Below are 16036 nucleotides of genomic sequence, written 5' to 3' on the forward strand. Positions count from 1 at the left end.
CTTCCTTCATCCCTTTCCTGAGGAGACAGGTATGTGGGCTTGGGTGTTACTTCATGGGTCAAGCTTTCACAGGATTTTGCAAAACGGGAAAATGTAGGTGTATTACTAGGTTCTGGCCAGTTGGATGACAATGAAAGTGGGGTGCTGTGTCCGGGTCATGCCCATAATGGGAAGCTCTCTGCTTCCACTTTCCTCCTTCTTGAGGGCAGGTATTTGACCCTAGTGGTCTCGAGCCCACCTTGTCTCAGGTGTCATTTTACAGGATACAAAGAACAAACATGTTCCTATGTCCCTGCACCCGCCTCACGGGGAAATACTGCCCAACCTCCTGGGATTACCTACAAACTTGAACTTCTATTATGAGAGAAACAACTTCCATCTTAATTAAGCTATTGTTATTTGGTCTCTGTTACAGCAGCCAAATTAATATCTTAATATAGAATGTATAAATATTGATGATTACCACTACATGTTAAATAAGAACATGATTGGACGCACTATACATGTAAAGTACAGGTTGAACTATCCCTTATCTGAAATGCTTCGGACCAGAAGTGTTTTGGATTGGTTTTTGTTTTTTGTTCAAATTTGGAATACAGTCGTCCCTCAGTCTCCATGAGGAATTACTTCCAGGACCTCCTGCAGATACCAAAATCTGCTGATGCTCAAGTCCCTGATATAACATGGCATAGTATTTGTATATAACCTACACATTTCCACCCGTATACTTTAAATCATGTCTATATTACTTATAGTATCTAAAACAACATAAACTCTATATAAATAGCTGCTATGCTCTATTGTTTAACAGGGAATAATGACTAAAAAAAAAAAGTCTGTACATGTTCAATATAGATAAAATTTTTGTCCTAAACATTTCAATCCAAGGTTAGTTGAATCCACGGAGGCAGAATCTGTACAAAGAGCTGAGTATATCTGTATTATACACTGGTGGTCATGCCAATTCTGAAAATCTGAAATCCAAAATGCTCGAAAGAGAGTTTTCTTTGAGTGTAATGTCAGCACTCAAAAAGTTTTGTATTTTGGACCATTTCAGGTTTCAGACTTTTGGAATAGGAATACTCAACCTTTAATATTAAAAAAATATGTATTTATTCCATTCCCCTAAACTCTGAGCATAAAGCATCTATAGTCTATTGAGAAGGAAAGCTGTAATAGAAAGCTTAGGCTAAACTCAACTTCCCTGTCACCATAAACCTGGGTCAATTTTCTAATTTGCTTCATGATAAGCATGTTCAGCACAGAAAGCATCTGACAAGATGAAGACAACAAAATGCTTGGTTAATAGTTTCTGGTCATAGGCTCTATCGCAACCCAAATAAAGCCTTTAAAAGGAAAATGAACTTTGAAATCTTCAAATTGTGTATCTCTCACATCTCTTTATAGGCAAGCACTATAAAAATGTGAATTTGAATATTATTTGATGGCAGGGCTTTTGTGATGCTTGTTTTCTTATAGAATGCAACAAAAATTTCATGGAAACAAAGTCTACTTTCTATTGAAGAACAATACTTGACATTGAGATTTTAAAAATTTTGCCATTTACATTTATCATTATTTTTCAATAATTTTGCGCTCTCATATCCAGACTGACTGTTTAAATAAGCATTTCTGCTTGCACAGCCCATTTGATGAAACATATTTATGATCAAGTTTATGTACTTGTACCACTATTGCACTCAAAGAAATATCAGGAGTCTCTGTGTAACTCCTTAGGATATATAAAATTCTTCATGTTTTAAGTGGAAGAGCATTGGAATGGTGACTTATCTAACTGGAAAAGTGGTTTGGAGGGTATTGGCCTTTGAGCATGAGGTCGCAATTAAGAAAAGCTGGAAATTGTCATACATATCCTGAATCGAAATACACCTTCAGAAAGAGATGAGGATATTTTGATCTTATAATGCTGAAAAGTCTATACTGCTAAAGATAAAAATGGTGAAATGTAAATATTGGTTATGAAATGGAAAATTTTTATTTCTTGTACCACTGAAGTTATTTTGTATAAACAGTATTGTCTAGCTTTCTTTTATCAAGATTTGAATGTTGTTATTTTGGTTTACCTTGGAGTACTAAGGGCAGGGACTTTGCTTTGCTGATCCCAAATCCCCAGAACTGTGCTTAACAAGAATTGGGTACTAAAAAAAGAGAGAGAGAGAGTTGTTGACTGAATAAGTAGATGAATGGATAAATAATCTTTGCATTTAAGAATTATGATTTCCAATGGCAAGAGAAGTATTGCTAGCACAAGATTTTCCTTTAGAATATAAAAAGATAAGATAATGTATCACAAATAAGTTCTTTATAAAGAAGCCTGCTTCATAATCAATGTGGTTCTTTTAAAGTCATGTAGGCATATTTACTACATCTGGCAATATAGAAACATTAGATTTTGCAGAACTATCTCTTTAGGCATAGGATTATGTTAAAGAATTAACATGATACAAGAATTATGAACACAAGTTTAGGAAATAACAGAAAAGAACCCTGACCAGTAAAAAAAAAAAAAAATTGTGATATTCAATTATAACATTAAAAAACACCAAAATTGTAAATATTGTGTAGAAGAAAACTAAATTATTAACTTGAATGGTTATGGTATTGCTGATAAATGCATCATCTTGACTCCTAGGAGAACCAATTTATGTGAAATCCATGAAAAAGAATTAGTTACAACAAGCAGAATTTTAGTCTATTTCCAAGAATTTTAACTACTGTAAATCACCTGACACACTTCTCAATAATTAGGATATCATTTTGCATAACCACATGGGAACCTGGCCTAGAGGTCTATAGGTAATCTGTTTCATTCATGTATTTTAAGTATGTCGTTTAGGAATAAGTTATTAGGTTTACAACATATAAGCAAAGGAAATAATGTGACACTGGAAAACAACATTACTCATTTAACATAATGAATTGCCACATGTAATAACTCAGATCTTCCCAGGGTGTAAATTATATGAATTTGAAAGCTGCATTTATTATTTAATGCCTCATTCCCAGACAGGTGCTTACTCAGTAGCAAAATCTGCCTTAGCATACCAAGTGTAAAGCTATGTAACAAATAGGAAGGTTTAAAAAATATATACTATCATGCAGACAGCTAAAATATTTGTATGTATTTTTAATCTTTTTTCTCTAATGATACTTAGAATATTTTATTTTTGTTACTACAAATAATGCAGATGAAATATGAATTGTATTAGTAGCAGAGACACATGAGCTAAAGCTTGTATTGTTTAAAGCACATCATCTTAAAAGGCCTGTCAGGAAACAGTGTTCATATTAAGTGGGCTTTCAGTACTCTAACAAGATGACATCATTTTCTAAGAGACAAGTGTTGTTAGAGTAACTGCTAGGATATTCCAAAATTTCTCATTATAGATTATTTAATGAGTTTATGTTCCCAGTTGTATATCAGCTCATGTTAAATTTTGCAAGAGTTTATGATTTCTAAGAGCTCATCTTCTGTAAGGCCCTTTGCTGAGTGGGGTTAGTTAGCAATCAGTAATTAAAGGGGATCTTTTTACCTCGTGTAAATAGCGTAAGAGTAATTTTGGGCGGTTTAGAAACGATGAGTTATCAGGAAGGTGCTTATCAATGGGCAGAGTATATCATTTGCCCAGGATTCTAACAACCTAGCCTGCCCCCCACACACTGTGGGGGACCGTCTGCTACTTGCCAAGTAATTGCCATTTTTGGCAAAGACCACCCAGGACATGGGCTCAGAGTCCATCCTAGGGCTGGCCAACCTCTGTAAATCTCGTGTCCCCTGATACGGAGCGAGTGCATTCAATTCAGGAAGATCACTTACGACTGAGTTTTTCATCATGGCTTTGACTGTGAAGCCCTCAGAAACCAGGGAGTGAGGCTGGTGCACCGGGAGCGGCTGTTGTGCCAGCAGCTTGGTCCTCTTCGGCATCTTGTCTGGGCATTTGTTTAAGCTCAGGGTCTCTTTTTCTGCCACCATCTTCCTAGAAAATGTCTTGTTCTCATAAAAAGTGTAGTAAAAGAATCAGTGGGTTTTACGGATGTGAGCAGGAGGTCGGGAAAAAAATGTCAAAAGGCGCGTTAATGGTAGAAATTCAACCCCTCGTAGTGCCCAGGTTGATCCAGATGTTTGGCAGCTCCTAGGTGAAGGGAGTTTAGGGGAGGGGTGGGGCGGGAAGAGGGCAGGACCGTAGCTAGAGCTGCAACAAGCTTCCAAAGGTAAGCCTCCCGGTTGCTAAGCGACTGGTCAACACTGCGGGCGCATAGCTCCGCCCCCCGGTGACGTACGATTGCTGGGCCTGAAGCCGGAAAGGGAGGCGGCGGTGAGCTGGAGGGCAGGAGGCGTGAGGAGAAACTACGCATTAAAACTACGACTCCCAGCAGGCCCTGGGCCGCGTACCCTCCGCGCGTGCGCATTCCTAGGGCCCGGCGCCGGGGCGGGGAGCCCTGGAAGATTTAACCCAGGAGAGCCGCTGGTGGGAGGCGCGGGCTGGCGCCGGTGCGCGCGTAGGCCCTTTCCTGGCCCGCAGCCGCCACCTGCCCAGTGACCATGATAGGTACGTGGGTACCTGCCAGGTACAGCCTCATCTGCGCCGCCCTGCGCCCCGGTGTGGCCTCGGCCGACCTGGACCCCAGGTGCCAACTGTCAGTGACGGGGCCAAAGTGCCCATGCCGTCCCCGGCCCGCACCGCCGGGCTCTCCAGCTCAGCAACGCGGGCCCGGGGCCCCAGTGTGTGCGTTCCAAGCCCTCGCCGGCCCGCCCCTGCTCTGAGCGTTCCCGTGAAGACCGCCTCACCGGGGACGCCAGGCGGCCCCGCACCCCCGGTCCTCGCTCATGGTCCCCCGGACCGTGTAGGGTCCCGAAGCCTTCGCCCCGCCGCCGCCCCTCGCCCTCGAGGCCCTGGCCAGTTGTCGTGCGGTTCAGGACCCATCGAGACCCACTCTTTGTGGGGCTCTTTCAGGAAACCCCAGCAAAGCATTAAACTCTAATGGAAGGCACCTGGTGAGGGTGGCTGGGCGCCACAGAAACTCCTCCAGATGAATCTAAACTTCTTGCTCCCTCGGATGTTTCCTTTTAAACTTCTCGTTGGAGGGCTGAGGTGAAAGAAAAATTGAGAGTAAATAATAGCCAAGATTACATCTACTGCCTTTTGCAAAATAACTTTGTTTTTTTTGGTTTTTTTTTGGTAAAACACAATGACCGAGGTGCAATTTTGTGAACAAAACTTAGTGGCATCAGAGTTGTTCATGAACACTTGATGTGTAAGATGAGCAAAGGTGCAAAGGTCCTCTTCCAGGGTTGTTGAACCAAAAACTACTTTAGGGGCTGTCCCTAAAAATGAATGGAAATGCACCATATGTTTAGAAGCCAGTGCTATATGGGGTTTCATTATTGTGGAAGTTTCTCCAGGTTATGTATGGAGGGTTTAGTGAGCTTGTTTAGGGCTAATTCCTGAGGAGCGTCCCTTACAAAACACTTTTGATTGCAGTAAGTACGTTCGAAGTCAGATGTGGTCTGTCCAGAAGTAAGGTGAGAGGTGGATTCATAAAATATATGATCTTTATGCACTGAAAACACGTACTACATCTGTTTTTATTTATGAAGTTATTGTTAAAATGTAATCATTCTGCCCATCAGTGGGAGAATCAAGCCAGCTAACTGGCATTGTCTTTGTCTCTGTGGTAAAACAAGAATGTTGTCCATCCTTTCTTCCCTTTGTAGCATGGTCTGACTTTTGGTGAATGACTTGAAAGTTAACCAAATTATGAAAAAGTTATAATTTTTTGAGTTTTCTTGAGCTCTTTTTAGGTGACATTTACGTAAGATTCACTTGTAAGCACAAGTCTGAACTGAATCAGAAAACCAAGTAGAAGAGATTTTCCAAAATCCGTGCTATCAGTAGTCTACAGGAAGAAAATAGCCTATACCTTATTTTGAAGACAGTTAAATACATTTTATTTTAATTTAACTTAATCTAGTGCACAGATAATTTTAAGAGAAACAAATTTATTGTAAAGCTATATGAAGACAGGCACTTAAGATCTGGGATTAGAGGCGTAAGCCACCTTGCCCAGCCTCATTAGCCACATTTCAGTAAACATCTGAATGGCCAGTTTGAGATTTGGGTGTGGTGAACAGTGCTAAAGGTAGGTGAAAGTGAAAACCATTAAAAGGAAGCCTTGGAGTGATGGGTTTTGTGTTTTTGTGACAAAAATTCAGAGCCAGGAAAGACATTATAGATTCTATCCAGTGATCAGTTGGAGATCAAAATGTAAATAGTATGTATCTGGGATTTTCTGTTAAAGGTAAGAGTGCTTCTCAAAGCTTGCTCCTTTCAGGCCTATGCTTTCTCTGTTACACTCACCTTGTTGCGGGATTCAGGAGGACGAGAGAGACCTCAGGTTGAAACAGGAGAATCTTGATCGAGTGCACTCAGGCCCAGCTGACTCACATGCAATAGACTGGGCCCAGAATAAAGACAGTACTTGACTTTTATACACACTTCACAAAAGGAGGTGGGCTAGCTTGAAGCAAACTTACAGTGGTGGCAAAGCAGGGATACAGAGGCAGGACAAAGACAGGACTGCACATGACCATTGCCAAGCAACCCAGATGTTCGTTATCTAGGTTTCCCTGGGCACAGGCTTATCCTATAACCTTCACTATGGTGCCCAGGCAGCTGTAGTTCAGGCCTACTCAGGCTTCTCATGACCTTCGTTGTACTTCTTAGATAAAACAGAATACTTGAAATCACTAGTTACAGAGAACAAGAGTCTATAAACTGATTCCATAAAACAAAGGAAAATTTGTTTTTCTTCTCCCTGTGTTGAGGGAGTGCTGGGAGAGTCTCCAGAGCACATTCGATAATATTATCAAGACTCTTCCTGGATCTGGGCTGTGCTGTTGCTGCCTCTGGGACAAGTTAGCCTAAAACAGGAAAACTTATTTCTTTTTCTTTTTAATTTTATTTTTCTTTAATTTCCCGCCCCAACCTTAATGCAAATAATATTCTGCCAGTTGGAGAAACGTAAAGATGGGTTTCCTGGTAGAAGAGGAGTAAACAGGACTGACTGCGACCTAACTGCTAGTGGAATGTACCTTCCTTTTACTTTCTCAAAACCAAAGATTCCCTTCTTGGGATGAGGACTGTTTCATAAGTCCTTACATTTCCCACCTGGATTGCGATTGATATGTTGAATGCCCTGACCTGGGCAGCTATGGAAACGTAATTTAATTGAAGTCGGTTAAAAATTGTGCCTTTGTGGAAGGTGTGGAGAAGGACTTCAAGATAATATAAAGCAGAATAGAAAAGCTTAAAAGAATTCAACGTAGAAAAGTGTAATTTTTGGTATCTCTATTAAAAATATATTTTGACTTTTTAAAAAATGATCAGTTCTTTGTATTTAAAATGGAATGTTAGTGGTGATAATTTGTGGAATGTTCTAAATCTTCTGTAGAACTGGATTTAGGTATTTGAGTAACAGCAGATATTAGAGTGCTTGGTTATATATACACCAATGTTGTCAGTATTGAAATACACATTCAGTGTCTTATACTTTTAAGAAGATTTTTGATTGACAAAAACCATTCATTGGAACATAGTCTCTTCTATACCTTGTTTCACTTAGCATCTCTTTGAGAATTTACATATCTGCATGTACAGATTCACTCCACAGCAGTTCCTGCCTAGTGTTTTATAGGATACACTAATGAAAATATTTACCAACAAATAAGCACTCATCAGGTTTACAGACAACTGTTATCAGAAATGTTTGTGGACATATCTTTTTACTTGCACATGTAAGCATATATGTAAAAGAGAAATCGTATGACAATTTGAGTTAAAGAGTTTGCAGATTTAAAATATTCCTAGGTATTTCAAAATTTTTCTAAAATAAGTTGCCCTATTTTACAAAGCTATCTAAAGCTTCCACGAATACAACATGGTAGTAAAGAGCTGCCCTGCCCCTCTGGCCTGAAAATTACCAAAAGACGTCCTTCCCGAGACTGACTCAGCTTTCACTAGCAGAACACCTCCTAGATCTCCAGTCCCCACCTCTCTCTCACCCTAGGTGTAGTGCCTTTCAGTGTACAAGCTGCACAACTGTCCTTGGTGGCCCTGCCCTCCCTTTCAGTGTGTATAAGGGTGCCCATTTCCTCCCATGTGCCATCAAAGATTTTTTACTTTTGCCCTCTTGACAGATGAAAAACAGCATCTTTTAACTTTGCAAATTAATTTAGAAGAAAACTTTCCATTTTCATCTTATAATGCGTTAGTTTCACAAAAGCAGATGCGGTGATTTCAGCACCTGCTGTGTACCCTTAACTGCTCTAGGTGCCAGGGAAACGAGGGAACAGAGCAGAAAAAGTCCCTTGCCATCAGGAATGTGCATTCTGACTTCACCATTTGCCCATATATCTGCATGTTTGTTTTCAAGCGTGTGTGCAGTGAATTTTAAAGTCTCAATTTATATTTCTAGTTGAATATTCTGTGTACTACTCTTTGCCCTGCCATTTTAATAAGTTGATGAAAAGCAGCTCTATGCCTAAGTACCCCAAAGCTTCTGTTTATGATGAGGTAAAATTGTGTCAAAAATAGGCTCTAATAAAGTTTTGCATAGAAGATTTTATGTAATTATATAATAGTTTTTCCTTGAGTCGGTCCAAAAGCTCTAAAATGACCCTTTGTCCTTTACAGTTTTGGCCCTATTTCTGAGGATATTTTTGAAGTCTGCATTTTTTGAAACCTCATAGTTTCATTGCCTGAAAATGATACAATGAAAGTACTTTGTATTAAGATATGTAAATCCATTCCTACCTCCAAAGCTTTTTTGAAAGATGCAGGAAAAAAAAAGAGTTCTTACTTCGAAATGCTTCCTATTCCTGAGAGCAGTTTTAATGCAAAAAACTTTATTCTGTTAGCTTTTAGTTCTTTGATCAATGAAAATTGCTTCTTACCTACTGTTTCTTCAGCCTTTAATTGTAGCCCAGTGCTTATTCAATATTTCTGTTTTCATTTGCATTTAATGAGCTCATTTTAAATGTTTCTTTGTAGTAATCTGAATGGTTTCTCTCCCTAAATTTTGTAACATTAAAGAAAGAGACTCATGTGACAGTTGGCTGATTTATGTTACAGCTTCCCTCCCTGGCTGATTTACTTCATCCTGTAGGATAGAATCTTGGTTGAAAGGAAATACAGTAGCAGGATTCTTTCCCCCAGTAATTTCCTAATTACCTAGGACTCTAACAGATTCACTCAAATGTCTGTTTTTCACCAAATAGAAACCTTTTTTCCTTGGATGAATAGGTATTTAAATTTATGATTATTCAGTGTCATTTCTTTATACCATATGTATTAGGTGGTGCTGGGTAGGGGTGGGTACACACAGGTTGTATATATCTATATATTGCCTATGGGGAAGGCACATACAAATGACCATTTCTTCCCAATGAGTTTATGGCCTAGTTGGGCTGATTAGGCTTACATTAGTGGTATAGATTCCACCTTCACCACTGCAGCAGAAGAGTAATTAGAAAGATGTATGTATGTATCAGCACACACATACGTGCCTGCAACATGTGATTTTTTATGTTTCTTTTGCTCATGTGATTCTCTTCGAATGCCCTTTCTTTCTGTTGTATGTCTGAAAACTACTGTTCATTATTTAAGATCCAATTCCAATGGCACCAACTTCATATGAAATTTTATGTGTCACCTTCTCACCCTCTTTTCAGTGTGGAGCAATTAACACCTCCTTTACAGTCAGCCAAGATATTAGCAACTACCCTTCATCAGGTTCTTGTTCATAGTCTAGAAGGGGTACAGAAAAGTAAAGATTTACAAACCTGAAAGGTGGGTATCATGATACAGGTTTATACAAGGGAGAACTGGAAAGCTCAGCCTATTGAGCGTAGAAGATCCAATTATTTCCCAGTGGAGCCATTCCAGTTGTCCTGCAGGACAAGTAGGAGTTAACTAGGTGAAGGAGGCCTTCTAGACAGGCATGGAGGGGAGAGAAGAGAATGGAATGAAAGGTATCTGGTGAGGCTGGCAGGCACACCAGATAAGCTTTGTCAAGGAGGTGGGTTTAAAGTTGGTGATAGGGAGGAGTCACTGAACCATTATCTATGGAAAAGCATTATGAACAGGGTGTCTTTTAGAAAGATGTCCATGGCAGTAATAGAAAATTATGAAATAGAATGCTGTAGAAAATAGTTACACTAGTGTCAATAAGTCTAGATAAAGTGTTAATAGCTTTTATTAATAGAGGGTAGTCTTTCACTGAGAATGATGGGGTAATCGTGTGGTAGGAGATAGCTTTTCTCAGGGTGGTGACATTGATTTGATATGTCATCTCGGATTAAGGGCCATACTTCTTTTTAAAAAGTTCTTATTTTTGTAGAATAAATTAATGTCTCTCATTGACAGGTGTTTTATGTCATGTTATTAAAGCTTTAAGTGTATTTGTATTCCAAAAATAGTGTGTATCTCCTTCTTTGATATGTGAAACATGATGCTTAGAGTTCTATTTATAGTTTCTTCTCTGTGTGGAGAGAACAATGTCATCAGAACTGTGGATACTGTGTCACCCGGAATAGTGCAGAGTAGAGTTTCTTCTTCATAGATATCTGCATAACTCATATACCTAGGCACATATTAAGACCATCTATGGACAGATGTGTGTATTTTTAAGAGTATTGATGGATTCTTGATGATTTTCTCCAATTTACTTTTACTCTGAACAGAGGCCCCCGTAAAGTTTCATGTGAGAGCCCTTTGGAGGAGAGAATGTTCAATAGTTAGCAGCCTCACCCATTTTGCTCAACTCCACCCCTACCCTCATCAAATGAGGGGAAAAAATAGTAATTAGGAAACTATTATTGCTGTCCTGATTGAGACATTTTTTATTATTTATTTATGTAATTGTTGAATACACCAGTTACTCCTATTGTGAGATATTTTTGGAGTTTCAGTTTATAAATAAGATCTTATGATGAAGCCCTTGGTAACTGCATAGTCAGTTTTAAAGCTTATTGTACCTGCAGAGTAGATCCATTTTCCAGATCATGAAATGATAGGAAGTAGATGCCTGAAACTTGCTCATGTTAGTACAATGGAGAAATAGGAAGGAACATTTGTAGTATCTGTGTTTCGGAGGTCAACCTTTAGTTTTTGGGCTTTTTTTTTTTCTTTTACATCTACCTGCACTTCCTCTTTTCTGTCCCCTCATTTTTTTTCTTTCCCACATTCCTTGATTTTCTGGGAAGCTGGAATTTAGCTTTTCATTCTTCAGCTCACAGGAGCAGCTGTTGTCTGAACAACAGGTAAGTTCTTTGTTACTTGTTGCCACAGGGCTTGACTGTGGGTTGTAATGTTTCTGAGGGTTATCACAGGAGTGGCCTGACCAGAACAGACCAGGCTTCACCACAGCTCCTACTGGAGACATTCCCTAGACTGGGAATTGTCTGCAGTGGAAATCTTTGTAGCCCCTGGCTCAGCATTTTCCTTCCAGGGAAGTCCAGTCCTGATTACAATTTTTTTTTTTTTCTATTGAAACAAAGTTGGGGAGTGGTGAACTCTGGGCAGCTAGAGGATGGGGGCAAGTTAGGTTTGCTCCTTGGAAAATTAGACAGATTTAAGAATAATATTTCATGTGCTTTGGGTCTTCTCTCCACCCTTGAAATCGACCTTCTTTCTCCTGAAAGGCCTTTATAGCTCTCTGGTGAGTTCTCAGAGTGTGAGAGGTACAGATTTAAGCACAAATGAGGCCATGTTCTCTGAGGTGGTGCTTGTCTGGGCTGCTGATCACAGACAAGGGTAGACTGCATGAGACAGTTGACATTCACCAAATTTGTATAATTACGTGTGACAATCTCTAAATACATTTTTACATGAAGATGTCTGAATTCATAGGATCAGATGGGAAGTATATGTGTTTTACTGGGCAGTCAATTTAGACATAATCATGTGATACAGAGAAAGATATTTAGTAGAGATATCTACTTGATTTTAGTCCCTTTTAGTCACTTTGGGGCTGGGCACAGTGGCTCACGCCTATAATCCTACAACTTTTGGAGACTGAGGTGGGAAGATCACTTGAGCCCAAGAGTTCAAGACTAGCCTGGGCAGCATAGCAAGATCCTGTCTCCACAAAAAATAAAAAAAAATTTATTAGGTTAGGTTTGCTCCTTGGAAAATTAGACGGATTTAAGAATAATATTTCATGTGGGCTTTCCACTCTTGTTCATTTAGGAATCTGTGAGATGCTCAACCCATGATTGAAATTTCTTCCTTTTGTTACTCTCTAGAGTTTTCTCCGTTATTCATTGTCCCTTTCTCGTGTGTGTGTGTGTGTGGCATCTGCCATGTCTCACTATATGCAGAGTTTCTGTCATAGGTATTGATTTTTATATCATCTTGATTTCAAAGAAGTCACCAAATAATCTTATTCTCAGGGTCTGAGTTTTATACCCTGTCTCTGCTTGTTTTTTATGTTCTGGCAATTTCTCAGCATTTCTGCCCATTTTAGAACTCTATTTTGTTGTGTGGGGGACAGTTCTGGAATGATTTTTTTTTTTTTTTTTGAGACAGAGTCTGGCTCTGTCGCCCAGGCTGGAGTGCAATGGCGCAATCTCAGCTCACTGCAAGCTCCACCTTCCGGGTTCACGCCATTCTCCTGCCTCAGCCTCCCGAGTAGCTGGGACTACAGGCGCCCGCTGCCACACCCAGCTAATTTTTTGTATTTTTAGTAGAGACGGGGTTTCACCGTGTTAGCCAGAATGGTCTTGATCTGCTGACCTCGTGATCCACCTGCCTTGGCCTCCCAAAGTCCTGGGATCACAGGCGTGAGCCACCGCGCCGGGCCTCTGGAATAATTTTTAATGGAGATTCAACATCTAAGAAACTTTCATATTGGATCAAGACATGGTTGTCACAATTCTTTGTGTGTAAATTTATTAAAAATTCCATCTGGATTTTGCAGCCAATTTAATCATTTTATGCTTAATAGAGTGCAAGTTATACAGGTAAAGTCAGTCAGAGAGAGAATGGGGACACTATTTGAGATGACGTTTCTAGAAGTAATAAGATTTTTTTGTCTTAAAACAGTGGTGATAAGATGATTAAGTGATCTAAGATGGACAAATATATGTGAGTTCTTAATAATTGGGAAAGATATTTTTTAAAAAGTGTTAATGTGACCATTTAGTTACCATAACTGGAGACTAAATAGCATTAGGGGCCATTTGTATATGTAAAAATATCAGGAAGTATACCCCCAAATTATATCTTTGGGTTGTGGAATGTTTTATTATGATTTCCAGATCTTCAGCGTTAAGTGTATGTTGTTTTGGAAATACTGAAAAGCAATGTGTTATAAACACAACCTTAAGAAAAGGACAAATGCATCACTGTTGTAATACATTTAAAACTGATTCTACTTTTGTGTCAAATTATGTCAGATAAATTTTCAATGGTAGCATACTATAAGTAAGCTCATTTTCTGGTCATAAAAGTAGTGTTTTCAGGAAAACAAACATTAGAACCATTATTTCACTTTCTTTAATATTATACACTATTGGGGCATGGCCTAATTACTGTATTAGTTTTTGTATAGTTCCTGTTGTTGCTGTAACAAATTACCACAAGTTTAATGACTTTTAAACACAAATTTATTTTCTTATGTTTCTGGAGGCCCAAAGTCCAAAATGACAATTTTTTTTTTTTTTTTTTTTTTTTTGAGACAGGGTCTCCCTCTGTCACTCAGACTGGAGTGCAGTGACACAAACACAGTTCACTGCAACCTTGAATTCCTGGGCTCAACCTCCCGAATAGCTGGGACTATGGGTGCATGCCAACCTGCCTGGTTAATTTTTTTTATTTTTTGTGGAGACAGGATCTTGCTATGTTGCCCAGGCTGGTCTTGGACTCTTGGGCTCAAGTGATCTTCCCACCTCAGTCTCTGAAAGTTGTAGGATTACAGGCGTGAGTCACTGTGCCCAGCCCCAAAGTGACTAAAAGGGACTAAAATCAAGATGTTAGCTGCGCTAGCCCCTTCTATTAATAGAAGCTCCTGTGGAGACTCCTCTTTCACTTCTGGAGGCTGCTGGCATTCCTTGGCTCCTGGCCACATCACTGCAGTCTCTGCTTCTGTGCACATTGCCTTCTTTACTGCCATCAAATCTTCCTCTGCCTTCCTCTTAAAAGAACACGCGGGGTTACATTCAGGAGCCACCAGGATAGCCTCTTCGTCTCTGGATCCTTAACTTAATCACATCTGCAAAGTCCCTTTTGTCATATCGTGAAACAGTCGTAGGTTTCATGGACAAGGAGGCATTATTAAGCCCCCCACAGTTACCAGTAATGCTTCACCATTTGAACGTATGATTAGGTACTTCCTTATGAAAGAAGAATGACAGAGAGCTACGACTTGATTTTTGCCTGTTGTGAGGTCACTTAAAGGTAATGCACTAGTGTTACACATGAGGTGTCTTGTGTGTGTGTGTGTGTGTGTGTGTGTGTGCCGGGGGGTGGAGTGTATGGACTAGTTGATGAAGTTAGCCAAGGACATAACTCACTTTTCAAGGTAGTTTTCCCAGGTGGCAAAAGAAGGTGTGAATATTCTCCTGGACTCCCATAATGCACTGCAGCTGGGTAGTTTGAGGTACCAGGTTGCTAATTTGTATCCTGTAGAGAAGGGGAAGTTTTGTTATGCTTTGGACAGGAGATACCACCTCACTTAACAGATGATCAGGCACAGTAGAAGCAAATAACCATTATATGTATGTTGCTCTCTGATTTGACAGTTCACGACACTTAATGATCCCTGGAATAGTTTACCATTTTCCTGCCCTTTGTAAATAATAACTAATATGGGTTGGTTGAAAATTATACACTTAGAATTTTAAAATAAGTTGAGAAGGACAAAAGAGCGAAATCTTGTAGTTTCTCACAGATGTCAGCATAGAATTTGGTTTTCTAAGGCAGTTTTAACAGAAACATTTGGAAAATACTCCATTACACATTGTTAGTACAGTTAGGAGAAACTCTACAGTCGTATGGAATACATTTTTTAAATAGATGAATGCAGAATTTGGTTTTTAAAGAAGAAACATTCATTTTTTTGCTGAAAAAAGAAAATGTTAAATTCGGCAAATATTTATTGACACCTTAAATTATAGGATTTATGATAGGCACTAAGCGTGCGTGTCTAAATGAGGAAGTCACCGTTAGTGAAGATGCTGTGTACACATGGAAAGTAACCGTTGGCAATAATGGATGTTATCGTGGAGGTGCACTTCATTGTGTGATAAAGCAGGGGAACCTTCCGCAGAGGTGGAATTTATTTGAGCTGGATCTTAACAACAGACTGGACTCCTGAGCAGGCCAAGAAAGAAAGCACATTCGAAACAGAGGGGCTGGCCCTAGCAAGATGGCAGGCTTGTTAGCAGAGGCTGTTTTGGGAAGGATGAGTAGTTGACCGGATGCAGCACAGGGAGCATAGAGTAGGAGGTGATGATAGATTAGGCTGTCGGGACCAGCTCAGTGCAGTTTTCCATGCCATACTGGAGAATTCAGGTTTTGCTCTGAGTAATGAGGAACCACTCAATCTTGATGTTAGGAACTCTAGGGCAGTAGGAAGTGGCTGTGCCTGTCACTGAAAGTGATATATGAATTCAAATTTGAAATATAAAATAAAGTTGCCAGTAGCCAGATTAAGCACTTGGAGCTATTACATGGCTTCCCACTTAGGATCTTTAAGCTATTAGGGCACTTAGCTGTACTTTAATATAATCAAAAGGAACAAACCCTTCAAAAGGTTTGTGTACTTCAGACTGTCTTGACAGAATTATTTTCCTCTAAACTTTAAAAACCAAATCTCATTCCATCTTTATGGTGTATCTTTACTTACCTGCCTTATTCTTGAGGAAATAAGTGTGCTTGTACTTAATAAATAATTGTTGTATAAGTGAAAGTGTGATTCAAAGGAGAGGAGACCTTTGTCCTTGTCTCCAGTTTGT

The 16036-nt window shown here is 39.5% G+C and overlaps 2 protein-coding genes across 12 annotated transcripts in view; one reads left to right on the top strand and one right to left on the bottom strand.

Moving 5' to 3' along the window:
* The window catches only part of LOC105487513 (parkin coregulated), a 578623-nt gene extending 574367 nt beyond the window's left edge, over positions 1 to 4256 (bottom strand). Inside the window, exon 1 of one of the 2 annotated variants that reach the window (XM_011750975.3) lies at positions 3839 to 4256. In XM_011750975.3, the coding sequence (XP_011749277.1) occupies positions 3839 to 3994 (156 nt within the window). In that variant the 5' untranslated portion in view covers positions 3995 to 4256. The remainder of the gene's footprint in view (positions 1 to 3838) is intronic. The other variant, XM_071095937.1, reaches the window with a different exon arrangement.
* Positions 4257 to 4385: 129 nt separating this feature from the next.
* Positions 4386 to 16036, top strand: part of PRKN (parkin RBR E3 ubiquitin protein ligase) — a 1377649-nt gene continuing 1365998 nt past the window's right edge. For all 10 annotated transcript variants that reach the window (XM_071095931.1, XM_011750983.3, XM_011750978.3 and 7 more), the window contains exon 1: positions 4386 to 4571. In XM_071095931.1, the coding sequence (XP_070952032.1) occupies positions 4565 to 4571 (7 nt within the window). In that variant the 5' untranslated portion in view covers positions 4386 to 4564. The remainder of the gene's footprint in view (positions 4572 to 16036) is intronic.

The sequence above is a fragment of the Macaca nemestrina genome, chromosome 5 (genome assembly GCF_043159975.1).
Source record: "Macaca nemestrina isolate mMacNem1 chromosome 5, mMacNem.hap1, whole genome shotgun sequence".
Lineage (NCBI taxonomy): Eukaryota > Metazoa > Chordata > Mammalia > Primates > Cercopithecidae > Macaca > Macaca nemestrina.